The sequence below is a fragment of the Felis catus genome, chromosome E1 (genome assembly GCF_018350175.1).
Source record: "Felis catus isolate Fca126 chromosome E1, F.catus_Fca126_mat1.0, whole genome shotgun sequence".
Lineage (NCBI taxonomy): Eukaryota > Metazoa > Chordata > Mammalia > Carnivora > Felidae > Felis > Felis catus.
Genome location: NC_058381.1, coordinates 17,313,780 through 17,324,592, shown reverse-complemented (window position 1 = coordinate 17,324,592; position 10,813 = coordinate 17,313,780). Strand labels below are relative to the sequence as shown.

General features: G+C 49.3%; 1 protein-coding gene across 1 annotated transcript; it reads right to left on the bottom strand.

Moving 5' to 3' along the window:
- Positions 1-5,408: 5,408 nt before the first annotated feature.
- On the bottom strand, positions 5,409-10,285 carry ABHD15 (abhydrolase domain containing 15). The gene is made up of 2 exons (XM_023244608.2): positions 9,417-10,285; positions 5,409-6,359 (listed from the first exon to the last, which is right to left on the bottom strand). Exons 1-2 carry the CDS (start codon positions 10,283-10,285, stop codon positions 5,834-5,836), a joined length of 1,395 nt encoding a protein of 464 aa, XP_023100376.1. The 3' UTR covers positions 5,409-5,833.
- Positions 10,286-10,813: the final 528 nt, after the last annotated feature.

The following is a 10,813-nucleotide window of genomic DNA, read 5'->3' as shown; positions in this document are numbered from 1 at the left end:
AAAAAAATTTCTTCATTCTCCCCACATTTGGGCTCTTCAAACTGTAGTGGAAAGAGAGTACTGTAAAACTTGTAGCTTATATATCCCCTGTCAACAACCCAAATGTCTAATTTGTCATTGTCTAAACACATCAAAGATGCTCTAAGCTATGCTTTAGCTGTCAAAACCTATCCTGACTGTAAAAGAATTTTGAACATAAATAAAAATTTGCCATAGCGTTTGGCTAGCTCCACAGCCACAGTGGCGATAAGCTAAGGCTATCACTTGCATCTCAGAGATGACAGCTGGAAAATGAGGGTCTCTGTATGTGTCGTGGCCAATTAGTGACTTTAATTGCTACTATAGCTGCAGATACTTGTTCTTAATGGTAGAGGAAAACAGAGTTGCTGAGGGCGTTGAGGGTGTTGAGGCTGTGCAGGCTATGCAATAAACAACCTTACGGGTGCCATTTATAGATTAACGTGTGTGGTTTCCCCGCAGAGCTGTGCACTAAGCAGCTCTGAAGACGAATTATTTCCCCTTTCGTTACCATGCTTTATGAAGTCTAAAATGGGCATTATTTACTGTCATCTCAGCCAGTGATAGACTAGAAAAGACAAAGTATGGCATAAACAGCACTGATTTGGGGTCTGGGCTTTAGCCCCATAACCAGTAATGATGAGATCTTAAAGCCACATCTTTTCTGACCATTTATAAGAACTAGGAAAACAGTTTTGGGCTGGAACAAATGAACCAATGTGCAACCTGTTAGCTATAACATGGTTATCAGAGAATGTGTGTGTGCACTCGTTTGGGCGGGGGGTGGGGAGAGTTTGCCCTCAATTGAGCAGCCCAGGACCCAGCTCATGCAGGCCTTCCTAGCTTTACCATGAAATTAATAACTGGAACTTCTTGGCCTTGTAAGAACTGGAGAACACATTCCGTCTGAAGGCAAATGCCACCTCATCCTAGAAGTCTTTGAGCTCTGGTTGACAAACTAAGTAGACTTGGACAAGGGGACCTACCTACTTTTATTATTTTATTCTATCCCAACAGACCTTCTGAATTAAGGCCTATTTACAGTCTCAATCTCTTTATGTGGAACAACTTGTAAAATAACTTTCCCAAAGTCCTATGAGTCACAGATAAAGTAGAAAATAGAACCCACATCTCCAAGCTACCTCTTCAGTACTCTATTCCAAGTTAACTAATTGCTCACTGGAAAATATCTCTTTGTAGGTATCATTGATTGGGGAATTTTGAGTTTGCTGGGAAATTATTAGCCCAGAGCAGGAGGCCTGGTTTTTGATTAAACAGAGCTGCCACTGGATGTGCCTGAGAACACAAAGCTAGATGTACAGAAGTGAAGCAACCACCAGCAAACAGAATGTGCAGCGAGGCTCTGTTAACTCTGCAGGTGGGTAAGCAGGCATGGCTCAGTACACACAGGACTTCAGAAGACAAACAGAGCCTTTGTTTCTGGAGATTGAAAAAATAATGACATTCCATTGTTGCAGGGAGACTGCAATTTATTATTCAGACGCAAACAAGTTAGAAGTTTTTGTTCGGCCACAATGGTGATAAGTACTAGGGTATTACGTCATTACACAGGAAGGCTGGACACGGAGGGGTTAGAGACATTTATTTTTGATGTGTTAGTGTCTTGTGTTTCTTTTAATGAAATTCCATTTTTCTTTCAAACTCTTAGTGCTTCCCGGATACTTTAGAGTATAATTGTTGGGTATCTGAAAAACATCCTTGGTCACTTGGGCAAGGTTATTATTTTTTTAAGATTTTATTTATAAGTAATCTTTACACCCAACGTGGGGCTCAAATTCACAACCCTGAGATCAAGAGTTACATGCTCCACCAACAGAGCCAGCCAGGTGTCCCTTGGCAAGGTTATTTTCATTAAAATCTTTATGTCCTTTTCCAATTCCCAGAATCTGGAACAGGTCTGTGATCTTGATTCCAACCAACCAAAAGTCTTTGCAACTCACCGAGCTCATTACCATTATTTCAATTCACCACCTCTCAGATGAGAAGAGACTTTAATCTAGACCACCCTTGGGCCACCTGGCTGGCTTGGGGCAAAGTCGGTAGAGCAGGCAACTCTTGATCTTGGGGCTGTGAGTTCAAGTCCCACATTGGGTGTAGGGCTTACTTTAAAAAAAAAAAAAAAAGTGGGTCACCTGGGTGGCCCAGTCATTTAAGCATCCAACTCTTGATTTCGACTAAGGTCATGATCTCACGTTTTAGAGATCTCACATATTCTGCTGTCAGCACAGAGCCTGCTTGGGAGTTTCTCTCTACCCCTCCCCTGCTTGTTGTCTCTATCTCAAAATAAATAAACATTAAAAGAAAAAAAAACTAATTTAGCCCCCCCCTTATTTCTCAGCACATTTCCCCTCTCTGATGTGTGCCAAATGGCAGTCCAGCTTGCATGTCCCACCAGTTTCGTGGGACTTGCTGCTTCCTGAGGCATTCATTCCATCTCCAGGCACTCCCTACATATAACTTGTCAATCTTGTCTCAAAAACTGTGATAACTAGGGAAGGTTTCTTATGCCATCCATTGTGGCTTGACTATAGAATCACAAATAACTCATTGGCATTGTTACCAAGTCTTACCAAAGTGGCCAATTGTGTCTGCTTGTTTAAGCAGAGAGAAGAATGCAGGCTAAAGTTCATTTCTAAAGGAAGATACCTTGGCATTACTAAGGGTGGTTGACTGAAAAAGGCTCTTGTGGTCTGGGTGGAAAGTAAGTACAGAGGCGATCCTGACTCTGGGGTAATTTTGAGGTTATATATAAGGCCAAAATGATACTTCCTGTGTCATGACTTTTTCTAACAGTACTCAAATCTTAGAAAGGATACCTTCACCCAAAACAGAGGTGATATCTCCTCAAAGTGAGGATTTGGTGCTTTGTTTTTCATACTGTCTCTGGCCAAGCCCCCCTAGACACCTACGTATAAATACATAAAATACTAACTCTTTAAGAGAATCAAGTTCTAGCTAGCACAGTCTTAGGTGTCAGAGATCGTAACTCGCTACTGAGAACTCAACCTTCCGAGGCAACGTTTGCTTCCTGGTACTCTGATCCAATGTGAGGAGACAGAGGACTCAGTCTACTTCTGAGATCGTGCCTCCTTTAAGCCATGGGGTTTGGGGGAATTTTTTGTTTCTTTGTTTTCTCTTACCATTTGAAGGTGTTAATAAATAATGAAGAGACCAAAAAGAAGGCAAGCAAGTGAATGAGGGCCTGAGAGGATCATGTAAGACTTGAGACCTGGAAAACTCCCAACTCAGAGGTACTTCCTTGGGTTGTCTCAGGTTTTTTTTGTTTGTTTTTGTTTTTGTTCTGGTGCCCTCTCTGAGGCTAGTTTTGTTTTGTTGTTTGGTTTTTCCTTCCTCAACCTCATAACTTGGTATTTTGTTCAAGGATCACATATTCTCTCTGGGGTTCTTCTGGCTGGTTTCATGTAATTAGCTATTAACCAAAGCAGAGCCAATATGGGCGATCCCTTCATTGTTACACTGAAGGACAGGGTCACCCAAACCTGCCCCGATAGGGGCTGCACATTCTTGGCAAAATGAGCTGAAAAAGCAGTGATGGGAAGATGAGAAAGAAGTAGCTTCCTGAGATAGGTTATAAGCACGTGGGGCGCAAGGGACACGGAGGAGAAATACCTTAGGGTTTAGGTATTAGGGCCCTGGGTCGAAGGGAATTAGTGAAGCCTGGGCTACAACTGAAAGGAAATTTTTATATGTATGTACATGCACCCCACCCCCACAAACTTACTTTCTTATAATAAAGGAAAAGAAAACGAACTACAATTTCTCCAAAAGCTATTATCTTAAAGAACCAGAGTCCCATGGCCAGATACCAGATATCAGAAACAATCCAGAGTTCAGCCCTTGGGGGCTCTGGAAGCCGTGGGCTTAAAAACCACTGGGCTGCTTCCCATTTTGCAGGCAGTTCTGAATGATCCTAGGTCCTGCATGTGGGACTGCAGGACCCTGACTAATTGAAATCCCCACTATACCAGATGCTGGGGGAGAGGGGTGGCCAGATGTCAGTAATTCTTGCTCAGCAAGCCCTGTGCCGAGGCTGATAACCAGCAGTAGGACGGCTCCTTTAGATTTCAGTTCCTTGCTATTTCTCCTGCTCAAAAATGGTGAAAGAATGTTAGATGAGGAATGTGGAGGAGGAGGAGCAAGAAATGAGAAAGAAGGGAAGACATTTTTTCATGACAGGATAATGTGCTTTCGATACAATTGAGTGTTGTCTGCATTTCGGGTGAGATTCTTGGATAGTTCAGAGTTTCTTCCTATTTGATCTAGAAGAAGAAGGCTGGACTAAGATCATCTAAACCTGAAAATTACGGCCCCAGGAATTCCTCATATCAAGCCTTAAACATCTCTCCTCTTTAAAATTGCTTTGCTGTTTGTGAGGCCAGGACGGAGCTTCGGGTCAAAGCAGGTGTCTTCTTTCTTGATGACAAAATAAAACTTCAGGGCAAAGCTCTTAGCAACACATAGAACTAGATGCCTGCCCTATTGTTTAATGGCCTAATCCAAACCAGGATGTGCGGATCAATCTGTACGATGCTTTAGTTTACTCTGATCTTCAGCATTATTCCTCATGAAACCAAACACCATAAAACCAGTCACTGAGTAGCCAGATCCAGGAGGAAGTTTTTTCCACATCTACATGGATGGCCTTTTGAATAAATTGACCAGAAAAACTTGGTAATGGGAAATATTCATAAATCACTGGGTCAGCACCAGCCAACCTCTTGGAACTTTTGCTTTCCCTGGCCCCAGGTGTCTCTCCAGGCTCTGGAGAGGAAGAGACTAGTAGTAGGGTCAGAAAAGAGGGCAACTAACCAGAAAATACCAAAGATACAAGATTTATACTTTTTGCCACTTAGAGAAAGCCCACGTGGCAGAAGAAAAGTAGCTCTGGCTAAGGTTTTCCGGAATAACCCCCAGGAACGGTACTGGAGGGAGCAGCTAGAGTACCTAAGTGTCTGGCTCTTTGAACCATGGTCTGGCAGACTGTGTGTGAGGACTTCCTCTTCCTAGAATCATCGATCTCTCTAGGCTTGAGGTCCTCGCCTGAAGCCCCAGATCTGCCCAACCAAGATTTGCAGAACTAGTCCAGAAGACAGGACCTCAGTCTTCCAGGCACAGACACATTCACTCCATAACTTAACCTCACCACCCCAGCCTCAGCAAGCATTCACTGCCTCTGCCGCCTTTCTCACACTCACGCAAGACTGACGCAGCCACACCGCTCTAGGAGCTTCCACAGCTGCCACAGCATGAAGTCAGCAGAGAGCCACAACCACAGAACCGAATGAGGGAAGTGGGACTAAGACACAAACATCCTGTCCTCACTGCAGTGAGTGGCTCCAGATCAAGAATCAGGGTCACAGAGCCGATTATTTATGTGGGACACAGCTCCCTGATGACATACATAAACCCATTTTCTCTGTAGTCCTTTTGAGTGAGAGAGTATTTTCTCCTGAATCCATGGCTTAAATGGTGCTATTCTTTGGTTTAGGAGGTTGATGACAGGAGACAGTGACAGTGACAGCCCAGCTGCTGACCAGGAAGAGCCAGGATGTGTTGAGCAAAGCCTGGGGCGGGAGTGTTCTCCGGGTAAAGTGAGCACCAGCTTGCTGGAAGTCCCATCTCTTCCCACGGAGCAGTTCAAGAGAGAAGGGGCTGAATCAGTGATCAAGAGCTGGGACCGCCTGCCGCCTTCAGTCCTCACTACCTTTTCAGGACTCTGGCGTGCCCAGCCCTGCTCTTCTGTGCAGGACTAGGGACGTTCCTGGGCCAGGTCTCACCTTGTGTACGATCGCTTCCAGCTAAAGATCTCCTCCAGATGGGAAGAGGGAGAGACCTCCCGCTTCTGCAGGGTTCCCCAGCGACGGCGGCCCCCTAGGAATGAAGCTCGGCGCCTGCTCAGCCCCTTCATCCTCTCTTCCGTTCGGAAGAACTCAGTCAAGGCCCGGAAGTACTCCAAGATGACCTCATGGCTCCAGGCTGGCAAGGGCTCCTGGCGCAGGAAGCCACAGTGGCCTCCGTGGTGACTGAGCAGGAGGAAGAAGTAGGGGTTGCTGTGAAAGAGTTCGGTGGGCAGAAAGTGGTCTGGGGGCCCACACACGGGGTCATCAGCACTACAGATACACAACACGGGCACGGCGGCCTCGTCCACATCCCGGAGGGGGTCGTTGTGGTCCCAATAGGTGTCCCAGCTGATGGGGAAACTCTTGGTGTGGCAGAAGAGGGTCTCCTCAAACTCTCTCAGGGAGCGGCTCCTGAACAGTTTGTGGGTGTCCACTGTGTCCTGCAGGGCCGAGGCGTACCTGGCAGCAAGAAGGTGAACGGGGAAGGTAGGAAGGAGAGGGAAGAATGAGAAAACAAATTGATAGCAGAAGTAATGGGGAGGCGGGGTGGGGGGGGGTTAGTTCACAGGCCAGATTCTGGCCACAGAAACCTTCTTTGGCCATATAATATTTTTTAAAACTTGCACTTCATTGTCATCATTTAAAGATTTTATTTTTTTTCTTTAAAGTTTTATTTAAGTAATCTCTACACCCACTATACGAGTGGGGTTTGAACTCATGACCCTGAGATGAAGACTCCCGTGCTCTTCCAACTGAGCCAGCCAGGCACCCCTAAAGATTTTATTTTTTTAAGTAAACTCTACACCCCAATGTGGGGCTCAAACTTTACAACCCCGAGATCAAGAGTCACGTGCTCTGCCGACTGACCAAGCCAGGTGCCTCGTCATTGTTTAAAACCAGGAGGTTGTACATAAAAGGCAGCTACTTGGGTTCTCGAGGGAGTTGGAAAGGTCTGGCAACGTGGGCTGGCATTCCTCAGGGCAACAAGCAGTGCATCTCTTCCCTTTTTCCTGTGTCACAGTTCCTACCAGGCCTGCCACTCTTGACGTTACCTGCCCAGCCCTGGGTCAGCAAGTGACTTTACAGCCGATGATCCATAGTGTGACAGCTCTCCTCCTGATCACAACTTCTGATCCTCTGTAGGGAACTTGCTTTGAATTCTCACCTCCTGAACCCCTGCTAGAGCTCCCTGGCTCAGACTATCCAAACCAGCAGGTGACATCCCCCATCGTTAACATTTTACTTTAGGTTATATTAGCCTTTTTTTTTTTTTTTTAAAGCTAATATGCTGGGGGTGCCTGGGTAGCTCAGTCTGTTGAGAGTCAGACTCTTGATCTGGGCTCAGGTCATGATCTCACGTGAGTTTGAGCCCCGCCTCAAGCTTAGGATTCTGTCTCTTCCTCTCTCCACCCCATTCCCCTCAAAAATAAATAAACCTAAAAAAAAAAAAAGCCTAATATGGTGCCCAGATAATGGCAAATAAGTGTGACCTTGAGCAGTGATGCAGGTATTCCTAGAGAGGGCCCGGCAGCAGAGGAAGTGGCTGGGAGTATCATCACTTTACAGGGTAAGCTCCCACAAGGGAGCCTGAGAGCTACTGTTCTGGGGAAGAGGGACATTTTTGCTGTTTCCACCCCCATGGAGACAGCCCAGCACCCTGACAAGGGGGCCAGGACAGGCAGCTCAGTCTTTTGGGTGGTTCAGTCCAAACTTAAGCCAGTTGAATTTGGATGTGTGTCTCCTACAAACATTCAAAAAGGTTTGCCCTTTTTTTCAATCCCAAATTTCCATGGGCAGGGCAGATCCTAAAGGCCCAGACTTCCTCTCCACTCCTCTCACCTTACTCCAGCTGGTGCCCAGAGTCGGCACTGGTGGTGGTCATTTGGGGATGGAAACTGGCAATTAAGCCATATAAGAACACCTTACCCTTGGACTCCTCACAAGTTCTGGGTTGCCATGACAGCATTGGGCCATTGTGGAGCTCAGGGATTGGCCTTCTCACAACAAAATGGGGCAAGGAAAGAAAGAGGGGGCACCTGGGTGGCTCAGTTGGTTAAGTATTTGACTGCAGCAAATTCGAGCCCTGCATTGGGCTCTCTGCTGTAAGCTCACAGAGCCTGCTTCAGAACCTCTGTTTCCCCCCACACACATATATTTCTGCCCCTCCCCTGGTTGTGCTTTCTCTCTCTCTCTCAAAAATAAACATTTAGGGGCGCCTGGGTGGCTCAGTTGGTTAAGCCTCCGACTTCAGCTCAGGTCACGATCTCACGGTCTGTGAGTTCGAGCCCCACGTCGGGCTCTGGGCTAATGGCTCAGAGCCTGGACCCTGCTTCCGATTCTGTGTCTCCCTCTCTCTCTGCCCCTCCCCCGTTCATGCTCTGTCTCTGTCTCAAAAATAAATAAACATTAAAAAAAAAATTTTTAAAAAATAAACATTTAAAAAATCTATTTAGGGGTGCCTGCGTGGTTCAGTGGGTTGAATGTCCGACTTCAGCTCAGGTCATGATGTCGAGGTTCATGAGTTCAAGCCCCGTGCTGGGCTCTGTGCTGACAACTCAGAGGCTGGAGCCCACTTGGGATTCTGGGTCTCCCTCTCTCTCTCTGCCCCTTCCCTGCTCGTTTTCTCTCTCTCTTTCTCTCTCAAAAATAAATAAAAACGTTAAAAAAAATTTTTAAACTAATAAAAATTAAGAAAAAAAAAAGAGGAAAGAGAAATCACAATTGCCACCACTTTTTGAGCACCTACCCAGTGCTAGGATTTGAACCCGAGTGGTTCTGACTGCACATCCCAGGTCTTTCTGCACACCACACTTTCTGCTATAATGTCTCTGATCTCATTTTGCCATTTCCTAGGAAAGCAACGGTGCATGCTGAGATGTGGTTATTTGCTTTGGGAACATCGATAGGCCTTCTCAGTGCCAAAGTCTCACCTGTCACAATAATGGTAGATTGCTCTCCTTTTGGAGACTTTTTTTTTTAAAAACTATGTTGACATATTCTTTAAATTTTGGGATTCAATATACCTAGGAATATGCAAAACATTTGTCAAGTCCAAAGAATGTTAAAAATCACGTAACACCAAATTTCTGATTCCTATCACCTCCAGTCTCAGACACTGGAAGGAAACATTCTGGATAATCATTTGTAATTGCTTCCAGAGGCCTCTTTGCTGATTTGACAAACTGTGTGAATTAAGTGGTAAATGTCAGGTGCTGCCTCTGCTACAGGTGGGGCAGGTGATCAGGTTGCTAGGACACGCTGGGGCTGAGGTGAGGCCACGCGCTCCAGGCCAGGAGTCCCTAGTTTAGCATAACGATGCGAGCCCATCTATGGCTTTTAAACCTGCTTCCCTGGTTCTGCGTAGATCAGAGGGTTAGGACAGCTTCAGAAATTGTGTGAGGAGAACTTTGCTCAAACTGCCCTAAACCTATTTGATTCAATACTAGGCAGAGATGTTTCTTGGTCAGCCTAAGACCTCTATTGCCCCCTTGCCCGGCTGGGGCCTCCGTTACCCACCTGCTGAGGGTGATCTTCTGGTGGAGCAGAAAGCCCCGCTCGTAGGGCCAGGGCAGGCCGGCCTCAAACCACTCGCGGCAGCGTAGCACCGGCGAGATGCAGGCGGCGCCGGTCACATAGCTGGAGGAGCCGCACTCGCCCAGGTAGGAGAGCAGGAGCGCTGAGCCTGAGCCCTCGCTCACCGCGAACAGAGGGGCCGCCGGGTGTCGGAAGCGGATGTAAGTGACCGCCTCCTTGAGGTCGGACGGGTCCCCGAAAGGCTGCAGCCGGGGACTGACCAGCGGGCAGCCGTGGTGGCCGCGGCGGTGGAAGATGACCGGGTAGTAGCCGCGCTCCAGGGCGAGCAGGCAGAGGCCGAGCACGTTGCGAGTGAGGCGCCCCCATGCATTGGGGATCACCAGCAGCACCGCGGGAAGGCCCCCGGCGTTGGTGACCCGCCGACCCCGGGGGCAAGGTCCCACGACCCAGTCTAGGGCCACCAGCCCGTCGTCCGCCAACTGCAGGTACTCTCGGGCCAGCTCAGGCCCCGGCCCCACCGGCAGCACAAAGTGGCAGAGGGTCTGCAGGTGGGGCCCGGAGAGCCAGGAACGCGGGCGCGGCTCCAGAGCTGCTGAATGTCGTAAGGCGCTCAGCAGGCACTGGGCCAGCGCCGACGGCTTACAGATGAGCCTGCACCCTCCGGGCAGCGGCTCACGCCCGTCGCTGAACTCGTCCGCGGCGCCTCTGCCGTCCACCTCCTCCTCGTGGTCCCGGCCGCGAGGCCCGGGCAGAGTCCTCGCTCCGACGGCGCGCCGCAGCCGCGGGGCGAGCAGGCCGAGCAGGGCGAGCGCGGCCAGAAGCAGGGCGAGGGCGGCGCCCCACGGCGGCATGGCAAGGCGGGAGAGCCCCCGGCGGATAGCGGGCGGCGGGTGGAAGGCAGCGGGGCCGTCCCCTCGGCGAGCTCCCCGCTCTGCCCGCGGCTCCGCCCGGCGGCGGGCAGCTGCCCCAGGCTCTCCTGCGCGGAGGTGGGGGGTGGACGCTCCGGATTGGCCGTGGCCCCGCAGAGGCAGCCAGTTCGGGCCCGGCTCCCCTCGCCCGCCCCCCACTCCCGCCCCTGGCCCTTTGTACAGCGATTGCGACAAGCTGAAGCAGAGGGTGAAAGGAGCCCAGGCCACAAAAAGGGAGTGAGGACGCGCCAGAGGGCCGGAAGGGAGTGGGGAGGGCAGCGAGCCGAGGAGTGGGGTGTTGTCGGCAGGCAGTGGGGAGACTCGGAGACCGAGGATCCGGACTCGGGGATGAGCATCAGAGTCCGCGCCGACCCCTCCCCTCTGCCCCGCTTGGTGTGTAGCTGCGAGGGTAGACTCTGAGTCGCTGCGCCCTCAGGGGCCGCAGTTGAGAAGTAGCAAAAGGGAGAAGTG